Genomic DNA, 19,302 nt, shown 5'->3' with positions numbered 1-19,302 from the left:
CTGACAAATATCTGTGGCTGACAGAGGCTGGACTGAGATTTCTTTTCCTTACAGTGTATTTCAAATCTAATAGTCAGAATTAATTGAGTATAGCATGGATGAATGCTGACATTGTCGCATTTATTTCATTTCAACCTGAGATCCAATTATAAATTAGATGCCTTTTCCGCCTCATTCAGCTCATTTCAATTTGGCTCGGATTACAGCTGGAAGGTCTAGTAAGGAAAAGTCCGGACATTTAGATTAGAGGCCGGTGTGGCGGCATGTCTTGGCAAGTGACCTTAGCCTTGGGTAGTACAGCTGGCTTTGGCGACACCTTCCAAAGCCTCCATAAAACCGTACCGGTGCTGATCTGAAGGACGCGAGGGGGAAAAGAAAATAATAAAATGAAAAGGGTAATAAAAAAAAAACACCTGGAAGAGAAAGCCATGTTTTAAACAAACTGCTTTGTTCTGTCAGCACTTTCTTTGGCTTTGAGACGTTCAACATAAAAAAGGGAGAAGGCTTTGAAATTTTTAACCTCCAACCTGGAACCAAAAGGCAGGCTGGAGGATTTGTATCTTTTTGCACAGGAGCCATCAAAAAAAAAAACAAAAAAAAACTGACAACTCACAGTACAAGGGACTCAAAGGAACCAAAAGAGGAGACTGTAAGATGGTGTCTGTGTGCGCAATATTGAAGAGCAGGGAAGGGTGGGGCTTGGCTGTGGTCGAAAGGGGAAAGGGGAGGGGGAGCCACCAAAACCACAAACCTCAGGCATGTGTGGGTGAGACTTGGGGAGTACAGGAGGGTCTAGGAGCAGGGGGGAAAGAGTGAGGGGGGGGGTGGGAGGGGAGGTGGGGTTGCCCACATCTGAGGCAGCATCGCTGGGGGCCCGGGCAGCTGAAGTCTGGCCAAGTCCTGTGTTGCCCCCGCACAGCACAGTCTGAGCCGCTGCAGGCCAGGGGGTGGGGCGGCTTTGGGGGGGGCGAAGGGGTTGCGGCACATTCAAAGAGCCTGCACAATGACTGCTCCCTCCGCTGTGGTCTTGCTTCAAAGGCCTCCACCGCCACTCACATTCAACATCAGGACAGAGGAGCGGATCAGGAAAGGAGAGGAAATGGGCAAAGAAGTGAAAAGGAGAGGAAAAGGGAAGAGAGAGAAAGGCAGCAGAAGAGAATGAAGAAAGAGGAGGAGGACGTAGAAGAAGAGATATGGGAGGGCTGAGACGGGTTGAGGTTTTTGCCCTCTCTGATAATGGCCAGATTCACTCGCACAAAAAAACTCCATCTACACATCACAGTGCAGGATTTGGGGTAAAATAAAAATAAACATAGCTTCCTTTCGCTCCCTCTCTCCTCTTCCTGTCTGTGCGTTGTGTTACCTGGGGGCCTTTCATTCACAGATAAGCATCTCTCGAGGGGAGCGTTTTATAAGGTCACACATCTCCGCCTCCTCCAAAAGACTGCAGCGCCTCAAGGAGCCACAGGGGTGAAGACGTGTGTGTGTGTGTGTGTGTGTGTGTGTGTTGTGGGGGGGAGAGAAAGAGAAAGAGGAAGTGGAGAAGACATCACAAAAAGCCGAGAGACTGGACCCTCATACTGTTACTGCAGCTGGCCAAACCACAACACAATAGGCCCGTGACTCAATCAAAACAAATTTCAAGCGCCCAGTCTAAACAATGGAAGCGCCATAGGTGCATTTCCTCAACATGAGACTGTAAGACATTCCCCCTTATAGGATTTCTTCAAAAGTTTCAAATAGAGCAGCAAGTCAAAAGTTGAAGTTCAGGATCAGACAATATTTTCACTGTTAAAGATGGCTACTTCTGAGCTCATACCACACCTGCATACTTTAGTGTTTGACATTCTGCCACCCTCTGAAAGTCCATATACTAAGTGCTGAGAGGGCCGTTTTTCTTCACAGAGCCGGCTTTGTGGGGGCAAGGGGAGTGGGAGACTGAGAAGACTGTGGGGGAGAACATTTCCGCTTCTATTTCCTACCCACAGTAACATTAGCTGGGGCGTCGCTCTGATTTATGCTGAAGTCCCCCGTCCCTGCCCCCCCCACCCAAAGTATTTCTTTTTGTGAAGTACAGTTTTAAAAACATCCTCTCATCTCCTGTGAGCCGCTCAGAGCGAGACCCAGAGTAGCATGCGATCCGGACTCCATCCCCAATTATCTCAGGTCACTAATAAGGCGGGGTGTGGAGGCACTGGGCTGTGCCGCTGTGGCCTAGAGGCACGGTGCCAAATTGAAACGGCTCGGGAAATGGAGGCAGACGCAGAACCTTGCCTAATTGCAGCTGGAGAGTGTGCCTGGCTGCTTGAGAAAGAGAAAAAGAGAGAGAGAGAGAGGTACAGAGAGTGATGAGGGTCTGACTGAGAGAGAGCAAGAAGATGAGAGGCAAACCTACAAAAAGAGAGAAATAAATGAGGGACAGAGACTGTGAGGGATGAGCGGCAGTGGAGTGAGATTAGGTAAACTCAGAACTCTCTAGAATAAGAGGGATTTTCTTTTGGCCCCTACCCTCCCTCTCCCTCCTCGCCCTTCTTCCCTCCTCGCTCATCAAAGCCTTGACAGCTGACTTCTGCCTGCACACATCAGAGGGAGCAGGGCTGGGGCACGGCACAGACAGAGAGAGAAGGAGAAGGGGAGAGAGTAGCCAGCACTCTCTTTCATGATGTGGGACCAGAACATGTGGTTAGAAATGACCCCACTGTACCTCAACACGCTGGCTGCACTGCAATAGAAGTAAAATAATATCTTTTTCAAAAATCTTGATGTCTGGATATGCATTAATATTGGATCGCACTCTTGAAAATAAATCCAGTCGTATGGTGAGAAGTGGGAGCTCTTGCACAAGAATATGGGGAAATTCACATTACCCTTCCTGAGCTATCAATTTTGCATGCCAGCAAAAGGGCACGCTCATGAGAGCTGTAGCGTGATGACTCACGCACAAGTCAAATTTTCATGACGGTTTGCAAGTGTTTGCAACTCCCGTGGCCCTCGCCAGCCAGATTAAAAAGCCACCTTTGTTAGAGTGTCTCCCCCCTGTGAGAGAAATGCGCAGCGGCTGAAAAAGGAGAAAGCCTAGAGGGCATGTGTGTGTCTCGGCCAGATAACTATCTCAAAGGCTGTGAATCAGTGGGCTTAGTCAGACAAAAGGCTAACAGCAAGGGAGGAAAGGAGAAAGAGAGGAACAAAATGAGGAAGAGCAGGGATTCAGAACTGGAGCGAGGCAAGGAAGAGTGGAGGGGCGAAATGCACGCGCAGTGTCAGTGTAATGAAGAGCGAGGGGAGCGGAGAGAGCGGAGGAAGAGCTGGAAACCCTAATTTCACAATGTCAAAGTAATGGCTTCTCAGAGCGCTGTTAGATTGTGGTGAGAGGCAGCTGTGTGGCGGGCCCAGTGTTTGACATGCTAAAGATAACAAAGAGAACCAACTTCAAGCCATAAAACACTGCTCAACGACTCAACTCCTGGTTTGCCTCACAAGCAGAAAAACTCAGCACAAGCCATAAAATATGTTTTATGTAGACGTATTATTAGAGTTGTCCCTTCATGAATGTTGCGGGACTTTGCTTCTTCTGCTTTAGTTTCTTCATCATGAATATACATGCACTATCAAAAACAAACAAGAAAAAAAAAAAACTAGATTCTCAAACTGGACAAACCATAGTACACAACCCAGAAAAACGAAGCTCAAATTGTGTGTTGAAATTAACTAATTAGCACATAATACAACAAATGTCCTGTCAGATTTATCATGCGGGGGAGAGATGGATGGAATAGCGTCTAGGGCAGATGAAAAGAAATAGACAAACAAGTTCATTTAAAGATGTTTTTGGCGTCTACACCAAGCTAACCTCAATCCAGCTCTTTGGGATCTGCATAAATTGAGGGCCTGGGGAGTAGTGGCAGTATCCTTGGTATTATGCATATTAGTTTAAGGCTGTCACTGAGAATCAGCAAGGGTGTCCATCCCGCTGCGGCTAGGCACTGCTAATTATTGGATCAGAGATAAAGTGCTTTTTAGCGCTCACTCTCCAGCTTTGAAAACTGGCTGTGACAAAGAAAAAAAAAGGAGGAAAAAAAAAAAAAGAAAAGCAGTCCAATTTTGGGTTCAGAGAGAGCCACTGGGTCAGGAATCGATCAAGTGGAAAACCTTTGTCTGGTTGGGGTGATTTCGTCATAAGACCAGATTTGTCACATCTGCCTGGCTTTTTCTGCTGCCGAAAGAGAGCGGAATAACAGGATGCTGCCAGACTCACAGGGAGGGTGAGAGAGAGAGAGCGAGAGAGAGAGAGAGAGAGAGAGGAGTGAGGAAGACTGAGAGAAAGAAAAATAAAGATGCTGTCCTTAATCTTTCTTTCTTCAGACGTATGATTTGAAGAGGATGGGTGACAATTCAGTGAAGACTTGACACATCATCTGATACAATATATCTCTCAGCAAGACTACAAAGTGTCTTTGCTATGAAGGTATTTTAGATACACTCATTCTGATATCATGCAACCTGACTGAGTTTTCTCATTAAGTCACTGAGCTGAACAAGCTGCTGCACTCTGCTCTCTCCACACAGAGGAAAACACATGTAGTCCATATGGGGCTAGACTGAGAGGGATCTGATATCACGGCCTACACCAATACTGAAAAAATGTTCTGGTTGAGTGAAATGGATTTCAAATGTATCATTTCGTCCCATGTTTAGAAAGCACTCCGTGAATGAGCAGTATGAGTTATTAAGGAGCCATTTCTGAAAACTCCTTTTTCCTTTGGTTTGGACATTTTTGTAACACATCACACAGGAAAAACAAACCATACACTGCTGACAGAGCATATGACCTTTCATCCACCAGCGCTCACACAAAAGATCCAACATTGGACTGACCAGCTCAACATACACACACACACACACACACACACACACACACACACACATGCACGTGTGCATACGCATGCACAGAAAATCCAATGCCCATTGTGCTGAGCCCATTGAGCAAACTAGACACACAAAGCACAATCCCTCTTCAGGCCTTAACATCACTGGCACAATGACTATGGTGAGGTTAGGGTGGACCTTTTTAGGATTAGTCTGTGAGTACACACTCTCAAGTCAGTGTTTAGCAGTTTAAAAAGACTTGACATATATTGAACAGGACCAGACAGGGAGGGATAGAGGGTTGTCTTACCATTTTCTCAGATGTACGCCGTTTTCATTCTCTGGCCTGTACCTGCAGAAAATTGCATTGTTTTTTAAAATTTGACGTATTTGGACGGCACAGCCCTTCACCGTCCGTGTGGCCCATACAGTGTAGATAGACATTTTTACTCAAGTTATAATTCTCAGTGGATTACAGTTGCAGTGTTGGGAGGGGGGCCTAAAAGCACAGCTAAACAAGGTCAGCAGAAAGACATACTGTAGTGCAGCAGGCAGACAAATAGTGCAAAGCCCAGACCCAGCAAGTAGTCAAATAGAAATGGACAGACTAATCCCAAAGTAGGTGTATGTATGTGTGAAGAGGGGATGAGAGAGGAAGGGTACAAATGGATGGAGAGATGTGTACAAAGAAGAAGCCCTAGAAAAAGTGAAATGACAACGCTGCCTGCACAGAACCAGCAAAGCAACCCGGTCTACTGAGGGTTTAATGAGGATAAAAGGTCACAATGGTGTGGAAGTGGCTTGTGAGATTGTGCGGGTTCCTATCACCAGGAGTTTGTGGCTATCTAAAGAGAATTTTTTTTTTTAACAGCTTTGTGGCCAGTGCGTTAGCAAAAATGCAGTGACATACAAAAGAACATATTCCACACGAGGACAGTGCTGTTCACAACCTCAAAATGCATCAGATAGTAAAAAATAAATAAATAAATAAATAAAAAATAAAGCAACAGAGGGAACTGAAATGAGTGGTTGGTTACCTGCAGCCGGTTCCTGGATCTTCTCCCTCTTCCGCTTCTTCTTCTTTCCCTATAAAATATCCAGATGAACGCATAAAGTGTGGCTCCAGCACTCACTCTCACTAGACCACTCTTATGTCCTGCTGCTGATTGCCATGTTCACTCATCCCCTGCTGGGCATCCAACCAGCATCTCCTGGACTCCGGCCCACGGCAAGTCACCACGCTGAGGGGGACGCACCAACCAACGGTCTGCTCTACCTTTCCTCACCTTAACCTCTCAGTGTTGGTATATTTTTTAGGTCTTTTTCAGCTGAACGGATAAGTTTAAATGAAGTTATCTGTATTGTGTGTGCTAAAACTATGCTGTTATGACCATTCTGGATGAATACACCTCATCACTGCTACGGAGAGCTCTGAAGTCCTTCTCATGATAAACATTAACATGAAGTGCAATTAAAACGCTCACTGTAATTAAGGGTAGTCTCGATGACTGTGAAGAGCATCACTTTTTCTAGTGAGGTAGTGGGAGTGTGTAAGGATTTATAGCTTATGCTAAATCCCCAGGGGGGAGACTATAGGTATAGATAGCAGCATAGAGTCGCTCTAGTCAAATATGAGCAGCACTTTGGTTTCCTGCTGCAAAGTCTGCTAATCCACTTATTCATGAGCTAATCTGCCTTCTACTGCTGCGGCAGACAGGGAGAAGAGGGAGAAGAGAGACCAAGTGAGAGTGGGTGAGGGAATGGATGAGAGGGGGGATACGGAGTAAAAACTATGAATGTTACATGCTCTCTATGCCAGTGTGTACCTATTTTGAGTGCTTCCAAGCATGATATGTTGCCTGTATTCAGCGAAAGATTTTGTTTGTGGGAGGGGACACAAAATAGTGCTTACTCCATGGATACAGCATCGACTTGTAGGAACTCTTTCGCTTTAAACATATTGTTTCCCTTTAATTTTTTTTTTTTTTTTTTTAAGTATGCTAAGTAGAAGATATTTTTTTTCTACCTGTCAAACAGGGTTGTAGTAAACAAAGCTAGGAATTAAATTGGAACTGGGCTAACTGTCACAAGCTGATGTTGTGTAGTATTTCAGTGTGCTGTGCTTCAGTGGGAGCAGCACCGCGGAGCCGTCTCCCCCTCGGCGAGGCGTCTTGGCACAGAGCGGTGGAGGCAGAAGGAGAGGGATGCCGCTGGTGTCCGAGGGGAGGCAGATAAACACCACAAAGCACTTTGGTGGTGGAGTGAATGTGAGTGCTGGAGCCACACTTTTAATAAAGGCAGGCGCTCTCTCACAATTTCATACACACCACATACTCACAAACAGATTTGTCTATTTTCAAGCATGCACTGTGTGATATGCATGGAAAATAGACAAGCATCTTAACTCAAACCAAAAAAAAAAAAAAAAAAGTCACAAATTCATAAACAAAATGGACACCTACAACAGCAAAGGTGCAGATGTCGTTTTATGTGTAATCCAACCACCTCAAACCCCAAAACAGTTGCATTTTACATACAAAGCTCCATGCTGATATGGAACATCAAAGACTAGCATAACCATTACCAGGCACTTTTCACTCATTGTCGCAATAATAACGTCCATGACACCACAATCCATTTCAGTGTGGATGGTAATATAGCAGTGAATGAGAGTGCTATGAATTACACATAAGGCTGAAACAAAGGGGCTATAAATGGACACCATTAGCATGGAGCAGACTGGTGTGAATTAGCGTGTTGTTATTGTGTCCCATTTTAAGAACAAGGCATGCTACGCTGACAAAAACAGACAAGATAAATCAACATACACGCACGCACACACATACGCACGCACATACACACACACACACACCTCTGCCAATCTGTTCTGTTGATACTTACATAATTGTCTCGAGCAGACCAGCCTGGGTAGAGCTGCATGTGGAGCTGCCGTTCCTTGCGGGCTAACTCATAATACTTAGCTTGCTCTTCCCGAGATAAAGCATGCCACTGTTTCAGTACAAAGGAGATTAGGAAGAAAAAGAAAAAAAAAAATAGCACACAGTCAATTACTGGCATGCACTTGCACGTTCTCTCCAAAGAGACCTGTGCTAGTGTTTTGTTGGAGAAAAAAAAAAACTTTTCAACTTCCAAACGTTTGGTGGAGAAAAAAGGGGGCAAGAGAGAGACAAAGAATAAGGGGGAAACATGATGAAGAGATTAACATGCACGAGAGTCAGCGAGAGGGAGAAGCGAAGGGGAAAAAAAACTTTGATTTCATATCAAAACACTGGTTCCAATTTAGCAGCACTTTTTATTCAAACTATGTCAGCGAGCAATTACCCTATGCAGGCCACAAACTAGGCTTTGCTGTGGCTGGCTGCCTCAACCACTGGGCCTATTCGTTAAGGCTTTTAACATGGCTCTGTGGTTCCACTCTTTTCCCAATCCTCAAAAGGAACAAATTTTGTCATTTCCAATCGTGCCATTATCCAGGCATATTTTATTAAAGCCAATTTGATTAAATGTCAGTTAGATGGGCAGTCTGTATCTGTGCTGGTGAGAGGGACATAATGGACTGGGGCAATCATTATGCCAATAATCACGACTCGTCCATCAAAGAGCCTCTATGTTAATAGAGGGAGGATTTTATACTTTTTTAAACTAATTGCGCCTTGAAAGACAGTTCATGCAGCCTTTTGGGAGTTTGGGTTGGGATTGCGACCTCAACTAACAAAGATATACCACAGATATGCCAATGAGACCGGGGCATACCCCGCTGTAGTGTGACCTACCCTCCGTCCCAGGATCTGATTGATGGCGGCGCTCTCCTTCAGCGTGCACTCGGCAACCACATTGGCACGCATCTCTTTCATGTAGAGCATGAAGGCGTTTAGCGGCTTCTTGATATGCGGTCTTTTGGGCTCCTGCTCCTTTCTCTGTTCGTGTTGGGGTTTCCTGTCAAAACAATAGTAGAAAAAAAAACAACAGGCATGGAGGTAAAGAAAGGGTTGAAAATAATAGTAATAAAATGAGAGGAAAAAATAAAAGAGCAGGACAACAGAGGAGGGAAATTGTGGTGGCGCAATGGCGACAGAAGCAGTGAGGGTCTGGTTGCTCTCAGCCAATGGTGAGGCTGCGTGAGAGGTTGCCACGCCATGGGCCCCTGCCCCAGCCTTTAATCATGTGCAGTTGTACATTCGCAGCCTTTCAAGCGGAGAGATTACTTCACCAGTAATGGCAACCAAACCTTCTTGTCCACAGCACATTGGCAATCGCTTAGAACCAAATGCTCAAGCTCACACACTCATATACACACACTCGGCTCCCACTCTTGACTCACTTTCTAATAACCATTTTGATACTAATACAGTCTTAGTATGAAGATGGCCATGAATAATGGAAATATCAGTGATAACCACTTCAGGGCGCTCAAAGCACTTCCCAGTAAATGGGAGATCAGTTCATCCAAGCACTAATCTCAGACCTGTATCTGTTGCTGGCTAAGTGTGTTGTGATCCCTGAGGCCAAATGAAGCATGGGCCTGTTATCAGTGGAGCACGGGCCCTTGCTGCTTATCTGCTCACATCAAGGGAATGGGAACAAGGCTCTGACAGAGGGTTTGTTCAGCAATGGCCTACTGTAGTAGCTGAGTGTACAAATACCTGGAAGTATGTGGTCTCAGAATGCTGCTGATAGGGAGTGGAGGAGGAGCAAAGGCTTCATCTTTAGAGGAAAATGTGTGTGTGCAATTTTGGCATTGTGTTTGCGGGACTCACATGTGCATGAGGTCTGTATCATGCTGCGGCTCGTGTTTGACCTGTGGGTTGACAATGGCCGGGTGGGGGATCCCTGTAGCATGGGGACCTGGGGGGCCTGGCACCATGTGGTGTGAAAACCTGCAATAAGAGCAGCACACAATGTGTCGTTTGAGGAGCAGTGCAAGAGGAAGCACTTTTCATATAATGCATGTTATGCCAAGTAAGGAAAAGACAGCAGAGCTAATGATTGCACTTACGTTGACAGGACACATAAGGAAATAAATCCTTGTACACAGACACATATTTGCGTGAGTAATGTTTAGATGACATTTCAGCCGCAGCGCACAAGATAAAGACGACGCTGGGGATGGCGTCATCGACTGTGGTTTCTTGTGTGAGCCTTCGGGGTGAATGTGTCTCTTTGGAGCTCCATTAGGGCTGACTGGTGACGAGCTAATGGAGCTCTGATTTAATGAACCACTATCCCAAAACAGTAAACAAGACCATGTGCACGTCATCACAAACATCCTAAAAACTCCCTAAGAATTCCAAATGATGACTGATAAGTACGGTTATGTGGGGATTTGCATTTGTTCAGTTTCGAGAGAGTGTTTTGGAGAGGGCGGGAGGTGGATTGAGGAAGCACAGGAAGACAGCATCTGGGCTTGACTCGTCGCCTGATCCTGCACCTCACATCTGGCTTCACTCACAGTGTGCCTGAAGCACTGTCTAATACCAGCATCACGCTGACAGAGAGAGAGATAGGGGGGTAGAGTCTGAGAGAGAGAGACATTTAGGGAAAAAAGGCCAAAGAATTGAGGAAACAAGGGTGGAATAAAAAAGGGAAGAAAGACAAAGAAAAAAAATACAAAAAAGTGCGTTTCACAAACATGAAATGAGGCTAAGAGAGAAGTACTTCCAGAAATCTTTGAAGGGGGTAAGCAGCCATATGGTTATGCAGGGGCACGTATGTGGTGATGTGTTTGACATGTGCTGAGCACACAGAGGAGCAGTGTGGCTGAAGCCACAGCAGCAGTGGTGGGGAGGAGGAACAGCCAGAGGCAGACCTCCCTCTGTAGGCTGGTGCTGCAGGCCTGCCTTCCTCCATTCAGTACACATGGCTAGTATAGTGTCAGTGAGAGAGTGAGCATCTGATGAGAAGAGACAGGATAGTAATTGCTCTGTGTTTACATGAATCAACTGTGCGTGCTATGCCTTTGTCTGTGTGTGACTCACCATCCCAGCGGTGGCGTGATCTGCCCCACTCCTCCAGGAGACAGGGAGTAGAAGTTGGGCATGTCTGGCCCAGGGTGATGCCTTGGCATTCCTACAAACAACAATGCAAGACTCCTGTTAGTAAAGTGAGCAATGGTAAAGCACCCCAATAACGGATTCACCTATCATACTTTAAGTCACAGCAAAATGATTTTTTTTTTTTTTACACCTCATTAACAAATGCCAGAATATTCACCTAGACCTATTTAAACAATAAATACCAAAAAATTTACAACAATTTACTAAATTTTGATTAGTTTTACATTTTCTCTACAGCAAAATGCCATTACTTCCACATTCTGGAAAGCAGACATCATGGTGACGTCATGCTGAACCAGTAGGCATGAGCAAAAATTAAAAAGATCACATCTCAATGAAGAATAAACACGCTCAGCCCATCAAATAAAAGTAGTTTGTCTTCCTAACTGATCACCAATTGGTTTACACTTCGGAAAGATGTGTCTATGCATTATGTCCTGCACCAACAACCTGTTTCAACAGGTAATACATAAAACTAAGGAGGCAAGAGGCTCTCAAAATGCTGTTTCATTTCAACTTTAACTACAACTCCAATGTGTTTCATAGTTGTTAAGCTGATCGCTGGTTAATTGAGGCTGTTTCTTTGTGGTAAAGGCTGAAGCTGTCCCTGTAGAAATGGGATTGACTGGGACTGTCAGTGAATCTTCAGGACTAAGCTCTTCCATCTCTATCTACACTGCTCCTGCTGGGCTTCAAGGTCGAGGGCTCCCTGTTTGTAAGGAGACTTAGCTCGAACGGGGCAGTGGGATGAATCAAATTTAACAATGTCTGTGACAACTGTCTTCTTGACTAATGTCAAGCTGTTTTCACCCTTAAAAGCATGAGTACAGAAGACTAAGAGTCTACAAAAATGACTGTTAGACTATTCTGCACACACACTCGCATGGATTGTGCCTACACATGTGCATGCACACACACACACAAAAAGCAAAGAGGGCAAATGCCTCCAGATTAGCACCATCTTCTAATCCCTGCTGGAGCCAGGCTTTTCTCCTCTTCTCCCTGCCTCTATCTTTTCTCGTCCTCTTTCTCTCTCCAGGCTGTGGTCTAAAGGGGCCTCCCTCCTCAGAGAGGCAGGGCGAGCAGGGGGCTTATATCTCCAAAGCCAGTGTTGCAACGCTGGATTCATGGCGCACACAGCACTACCCCCTGCCCACTAATCCACCACCTCGCAGTCCTTCGGGCCCTCCTGAGGGCAGAAGGGAAGGAGGCAAGGAGCAGGGCAGGGAGGGAGGCGGAGGGAGCTCAGGCGTGTTAACCTTGTCACTCACACCCCGAAGGTGCTTAATTACTCACTCCCCTTTCACACGTTCCCGTCGACACCCGGCACTGTTTCCTCTTAAGAAAAAAAAAAAAGGCAACACTAACCTCACAATTCACACTGTAAAACCTGGAAATAGCCAAAATTCAGATTGCTATTCTATTTTCAACTCTCTTTCTTTTTTCTTTAAGAAATTACAATGCGAGGTTGAAATGTAAAATGTTCAAAGGCCTCTTCTCGACCTTCGATCCCGCACTGCAGCCCTGTGCATATTAAAGCTCATAATGAGAAAATCCATTATTGTTTTCATAATTAACGAGCAGATCAAAGTCTTGAGCCCACTAAGGAAGGAAGAGCAGCAATTGGTCGATATGCAAAAGAGAGAGAGAGAGGAAGAGAGAGAGAGAGAGAGAGAGAGAGAGAGAGAGAGAGAGAGATTTTGTGTTCATAAGCATCTTAAGCTTAGCTTTCTACTATATAGGTGTGAATATGCCTAGGGAGTTCATTTGCAGCTAATTCTTCAACTAGATCTCTCAGGCATGGATTTACTGTTCTACAGGCTGCAAATGTGAGGATCAAATATAGAATATCTCCAGTGTTTGTCACTAACTCCCGTGCTGCATGAGGACTGGCAAGGTCAACACAAAGACTTAAATAAAACCAGAGAGCATTACCACATTGTACGAAATGTCGATGAAACTTTGCTGATCATGTTTGTGTGTGTGTGTGTGTGTGTGTGTGTGAGAAGGTGTACAGCATTTTTATTACTAAGTTCAGTGTCAACATAATTCTTTCCTGCTTCTATTAACAAAGTCTTCAACGAAATGTGTCTGATGGCCCATTCTTCTGACATATGTGGAGCACAGATTCTTTATATGTCTCATTCGCCTCATCTCTTTCTGCTGTGTACTCTGGTGTTCAGCTCTACATTGTTATTTATAGCTTGTCCCTCAGAACCTCTCTGCCTCATCAACATCATTGCCTACATCCCGTCTGCTCCCTCTCCTCCTTTTCAACTGGCAGCCGGAGGAGAAGAAAGGCAAGAGAAGAGAAGAGGAGAGGTGCGGGACAGCACTACGGAGGGCCCGTGTCTTTTCATATTCGTGAGAAACTGCCAAAATCTCCAGCTGCGCTGGGCCGAGAAGCTCGTCCAACCTGCTCAAGTGCTCCTCTGGAGCTGGCGGAGTTCAAGCTTGATGTTGCTACTGAGAGACAAAGTGTGCAGAGGGAGAGGGGCGGCAGAGCTCACTGAGCTGTCCCAACGGCTGCTTCAATTCAGTTCATGTTAAGAGAACACAGGAAGGAGAACACTGCTATGCCAGATTTTGGTTAGCTTTTGGGACACTTCGTTGATGTTCGAAGACATGTCGCAATATATTCAGTTAACAGCTCGGACCAATAATGGTTCAATATTATTAATGTTTTTTGAGTATGATCTAAAGGAAAATAATTATGACTGAAAAACTTGTTTTATTTGCAAAGGGAAACACAAAAGCAGAAGGACAAGCCATAAACTTGGTGACTATATTTTTCTGTAATTTAAATCAAATTTTTTAAAACCTTTTAAAAGATGGCAATGGGTATAAAACTTAAAACCAATTTCATCCATCTACCTCAATATCAGATGGAAGTTGATTTTGCTCAAGAACAAAAACTATCCCAGCTCCAACCCCTGACTTGTTTTTGTCAGCATTAGTAATCATCCTCTCACTTACTAAACTAGCTCAGATGTGAAGCAGAAGTTTACTTTCATCAGCTTTGGAGTTTTTCATTTTCCATGACTTTTATTTATTGAGCAGGAGAGTGACAAGGACATCAACACTATTTGGCTACGGCGATCATTCACACAGAAATGCACGGGAAACGCCATTTTGTTGTGACAAACAAGTAATAGAGCAAGTGGTATAACAAATTACTTAAAACTCCCTGAGAGCAATAAAATAAAATAATACTATTGAAAACAGTACTGAGTGATATATTTGTCCTGTTCACTGTGCCAGCCTGCTGCCCAACACGTTGTTAATAATGTGACATGAACTGCTTCCTTCACTTTCTTCGTCCTTACCTTGTTTGTTGTTGGCATCCTGGGGGTGATGTCCAGAGTGTGGTCCTGGAGCAAAGTGTTCATCACTGTACGTGATCAGCGGGGTGAGCGGGTGGACTGCATGGGACGGCTGCACCACAGGAACCTTGTTGGACTGAGGGGAGAGGGGATTAAAAACAATATGAGACAGTGATGACATAATGCATAACACTACTGCTGTGTCATTCCCTTCGTAGCTGGCATGCTGAGGTGTAAATATGTAAATATAGCCGCCTTCCCAGTCACATGATAAGGGGATCGGAGTGGCACATGCTGTGCGGGTGGTCTTATGTGCATTACAGAGCCTCTTTACAGATGTGGGTGAAGCCTAATGGTACGGTCAAGGGAAAAAAGCATTCCCACCATTTATAAACGTCCTCTCTCAGCGCTTGCCCGACACCTCCAAACTTTGTTTAGTCTAGGTCAGCAAGATCGAACCCCATCCCCTGAAGGAAGAGGGGTAAACAAGTCAAAGAAGTGCATGAGCATGTTTAAGACAGCATAAGAAAGAGAGATACAAACAGGAGCAGCGGTGAATGAGAGCGAGAGAGAGAGATAGAGCGAGAGAAAGAGAGCGAGAGAGACCCACAGGGTAGAGTTAGAGCAGAGGTCTTAGGCGGGAGATCAAAGGCAGTCATTAGCTGGTGAATAAGGGGAGTTCATTACAGAGCAAGAGCCGGGGGAAGGAGGGATGAGGGATGGAGGAGGAGTAGAGGGAGGGGTGGCTACGGAGAGAGCGAGCGAGCGAGACAGATGTCTGCAGTGGCACTTAATGCAGGGGTAATCACGTCAACAGTGGCCTGGGCACAGGCCCCCCACTCCTGGGCTGACTCACACAGACCTGCCTCCTAACAACCAAAATAGACCCGGCCAGGCCCAAACCCCTTTCCCCCAACCCCCAGCCACTAGTGCTTACACGCTTCAGCAGCACTGAACACATGGTAATGCTTAGCCATGCTAAATCTACTATTCACAATCTGAGCCCAGAACTGAGCTGGAGTCAAAATATCACCTCCACAGGATATATAGCTAATCTGGGAGACATCAATTTACCGTTGGCTTGACCCACATCAATAGCAGCTTCACAATACAAGGATTCTCACAAGTAATGAATCAAAGACCAAAAAAAAAAAAATCAATCAATATTCCTCTAAATGATGCCCGTTTGCAGTCACTTCACTGTAGTGTGAGAATCACACTACAGTGAAGTGACTGCTCTTTATTAGCTCTCACTTCTTGGGAGTCCCGGTGAGGTGTGTGCCAGGGTGACATTCCTGCAGTGCTAATTGGTCATTGGAGGTTGCGGGACCAAAGTCAGGACCTCACATCCCACCCACAAACCCCCCGGAGACAAGGGTGACTGGAATGTCTGTGTTTCCCAACCCTCTCGCAGACTGGCACCACCCTCAACTTATGACCCCCCTTTTCCCCTCCGCCTTCTGGGAATGTCCTAACCAGGAACACAAAGGGCAGTATGTTTGATGTATATGTGTGTGTGTGTGTGTGTGTGTGTGTGTGTGTGTGTGTGTGTGTGTGTGTGTGTGTGTGTGTGTGCGTGAGTGTTTGTGTGTGTGTGTGTATGCATACATGTGTGCAGATGTACCCTTGCCAAGGTTCTCACTGTTTGCAACCAAATGGAGCTCCATTTACATCAGACTCCAGACTGGATGGAGAATCTTATTCCCTACATCCAATTTGTCTCCCGTTTCCTTTCAATGAACGCAGGTCTTACATGCATATACAGCAATGGGGATTTTTTGCTCTGCACGGTATCGACATTTGCAAGGTCTAACTAAACTACAAATGAACTGCAGGCAAATTCTGAGTAGCCTAATTGTTCCACCAAAAACTAGACAAATCCTCTCTGAAAGCTAATTACACACATGATGCAGGCTTTTGACGCTAGCCCAGGTGAGGCAGGTCGTTTGACCTCGGTCAGCCACAGTCAAAGGTGATGGGATAATCTGTGTGTGGGAGCTGGCCTTATCCTACCAAAGGAGGGCTAATGGCAGGGCTGCTAACCCTAAAAGAAGGCCGGCTCAGAGCTGTTGCAGCCACAACATGCCTCTACCAGAGGCTAAATGATAGTGTTCCCGCCCCTATTATTTTACGCCTCTCCACTCCCATTTGTTACCCTGTGGGAATGAGATAAGAACCTGGAGGATTATCATTTTAGTTGCAAGACTTCTTCTTCTAACTCGTAGCAGTGAAGATAGAAAGATGAAGGGGGTGTTGACAAAGGATTGTCTCACATACATAAAAACATGTTGATAGTCTGTAAAAAAAAAAAAAAAAAAAAAAAAAAACAGTATCTAAGTGATCAACTCATCTGTGAAAACAGAGGGTTTTTTCCCCAAACACGTTGATTTGCCATACTGGAGAAGCACTCTTCTGTGCTTTCCCAGTTGCAGCTGTCAAATCCCATTTTTCTCAACTTCTTAATAAACTGCCTGCATTGTGGCTAAATCCACCAGGGAAAACCTGCAGGCCTCTGTGACCAACCCAGCATTTATGGACATTTGGGAAGAGAAACAGCATGCTTTCCCTTACCATCAACCACTGACATCAAACTGAACTCATGGTCATCACTAAATTGTCAATTAGGTCTGCAAAACTAAAACCTACTTTTATGTAATTTGCTAATCTTAATAATACTTGTCAGTATATTCTTGCATTAGGATAACTGCTCAGGAAGTAAAATCCACATAACATGTTTTGACTGTTTCTTCTTAAAATTCCAGTTATTATGCATGATCAGACACCGTGGAGCCGTCATTGTAATTCATCCAGGTGGAGTCTTCTTGGCTTGCCACGCCTTTCTTCCCACTTCCCAGTTCTTGCCAAGCATACACAGAAAAAAGCTCCTCACTCTTTTACCAAACTCCTGGAGGAAGTAGCTGGAGAGTCTCAGCTGGTCACAGCCGTGAGGGTCACGCCATGTCACAGCAATTTGATCACCTCTCATCCCCATCCCGATTCAAATAGCCGTCAGCAGCAGCAGTGTCACGATGGAGGGCAGCCATATTGGAGGTCCCTTTTATTGTCGAGGAGAAATAATAGGCTTAGGATCTTTCTATTCATATTTTTCAGAGAGAGCGAATGAAGAGAGGCGGCGCGGATTGAAAAGAAAACGTTCCATTTGGAATTTCATAACCAGGCTTGGCCAGCCCTTTTAAAGAACCCCTCAGATGTGGTTTTAAGAGAAATTCATTGTGCGGAACTGGAGCTGGCAGGAAGCCTTCCATGGAAGAGACACTCCAGTGCATTTCAGCACGGGGAGCCAATGACTTGGCGTACTGTCTAAAATTGGGGGTGGGGAAGGGAAACAGGACGTTTTGTATGAGGGGGGCTACATTTTCTGACAGCATCGGGGTATCTGTGAGCTTGTGCTCTCTCAGATTTCACCAAGATTGTGCCCTGGTTGCTTGGCATGCATGTGTGTTGCGTGTGTGTCTGTGTGTGTGTGACATATGGAATGCCTTTCGCTCAATATTGCCTTTTTAGCATCTCTCCCTCTCTCCCCTCACAGCATGGCTTTTGTACTCCACTCAATTATCCCACTTCTGCAGAGTGGAGTGGAAAAAAGGGAAAGCGGGAATTTTATAATAATCACTTCCCACTTCTGTAATTTATATGCAATGAGGACTCTTCGCGCCTGCAGCTACAATCAAGTGTGTAGAAACCATGTGAGGTGTTTCACAAACAGTCAGGGAGATGGCAGCTCAAGTGGCAGCTATGGATTCCCATGCTGCTAAATCTTTTCACTAAGAAGCCCTCTTCACCCTTTCTCCTCAAAAACGCAACTTCATTTGATCACTGGTGGATTCACAAGAGAGATGTAAAGATAAAAAAAGGGATTGTGATATTAACAGAGGAACAAAAGAGACAAGCATAGCAAAAAGGATGAAGCAAGAAATTGTTCTATGACTGCGCACCATACCATCAAAGCATGCTGTGTAAGTCACCAGCAAAATGCCATCTTTCCCACCTGAGAAATTGAACAAATTGTGAAATCACTGTGACTCACAGGGAGAGAGCATACACCCATCTGCGGTTGTTTAGACAGAGTTTTTGGCAACAATTTCCAGTGACGATATGTCCATTAACAGGACAATATCACAGATGAAAAGCCTCTGTAAATGCTGGAACTCAGAGAGAGAGAGAGAGGCAAGGGTGTGCCCTGTTCTGAGATTCCACAGACCCACCCGCAGACCAGGTGTTCACTCTCAGGTGTGTGTTTTGCGTGTAAGCATGCATGTATGTGACCTTTTCCCAACAACACTGAGCAAAATGGCTTTATAGCATTGAAAAGACAAGCACGCCTCTCTCCCAGCCTCCCCCGATCCACCAAAACCAGCGGAGACCAACCTGGGGAAGCTTAAATAAATAACCAATTACCATTCGCAGAGTGGGTTGAACCCCACCAGCTTTGAGTGGAGTGCTAAAAATGGAATGTTTTATTGGCAGGATGGCCCTTTGGCCAGGGGGCTTAATGTAACGAAACCCAATTAATGGAGAAGAAAGCCAGGCCGCCAGCAAGCAAAGGAGCGCCACGCGCCCAGGGTAATGAGACGAACAAGCAAAGCCAGCCACAGGGACAGGAGTGGAGGAGGCTACGAATAACAGGAAAAGCCTGGCCTGAAGAAAAATTTACATCTATGAAGCCCCCGATCCCTCCCTCTCCCTCTCTCTCCTTCTTTTCATTTCAATCATAAATCCTACATGCTGGTCAGAGTCCAACACTTGAAGGAAAGCAATGACATTGAAGACCAAGGCCAGTCAGTAAAAATGGGGGGTGAAAAAAAAGAGAAAACGATAAGGGATATAATCAGCTTGGAGCCACACTGTGTTTTATCAATTTACATGGTAGAAATAGGCATGCACAGTATAGTCAATGTTATGATGGTAGTGGTTAAGTTACTGTACAAATATGACGTGTTAGACCGTCACACTGTCACCATAAGGCTCCCACACAACATCATCAAACACTTCACATTAATGCGCAGAGAGACAACACA

At 45.2% G+C, this 19,302-nt stretch overlaps 1 protein-coding gene across 4 annotated transcripts in view; it reads right to left on the bottom strand.

Moving 5' to 3' along the window:
• lef1 (lymphoid enhancer-binding factor 1) overlaps positions 1 to 19,302 on the bottom strand; it is a 42,358-nt gene that overhangs the window by 4,020 nt on the left and 19,036 nt on the right. Inside the window, exons 4-10 of one of the 4 annotated variants that reach the window (XM_030057330.1) lie at positions 14,267 to 14,399; positions 10,863 to 10,953; positions 9,645 to 9,764; positions 8,661 to 8,832; positions 7,768 to 7,875; positions 5,904 to 5,952; positions 5,177 to 5,218 (exon numbers count right to left, since the gene is read on the bottom strand). In XM_030057330.1, the coding sequence (XP_029913190.1) occupies positions 5,184 to 5,218; positions 5,904 to 5,952; positions 7,768 to 7,875; positions 8,661 to 8,832; positions 9,645 to 9,764; positions 10,863 to 10,953; positions 14,267 to 14,399 (708 nt within the window). In that variant the 3' untranslated portion in view covers positions 5,177 to 5,183. The remainder of the gene's footprint in view (positions 1 to 5,176; positions 5,219 to 5,903; positions 5,953 to 7,767; positions 7,876 to 8,660; positions 8,833 to 9,644; positions 9,765 to 10,862; positions 10,954 to 14,266; positions 14,400 to 19,302) is intronic. The other 3 variants (XM_030057339.1, XM_030057353.1, XM_030057346.1) reach the window with 3 other exon arrangements.

Source organism: Myripristis murdjan, chromosome 1, assembly GCF_902150065.1.
Source record: "Myripristis murdjan chromosome 1, fMyrMur1.1, whole genome shotgun sequence".
Classification (NCBI taxonomy): domain Eukaryota; kingdom Metazoa; phylum Chordata; class Actinopteri; order Holocentriformes; family Holocentridae; genus Myripristis; species Myripristis murdjan.
This window is presented reverse-complemented; position numbering and strand designations above follow the sequence as displayed.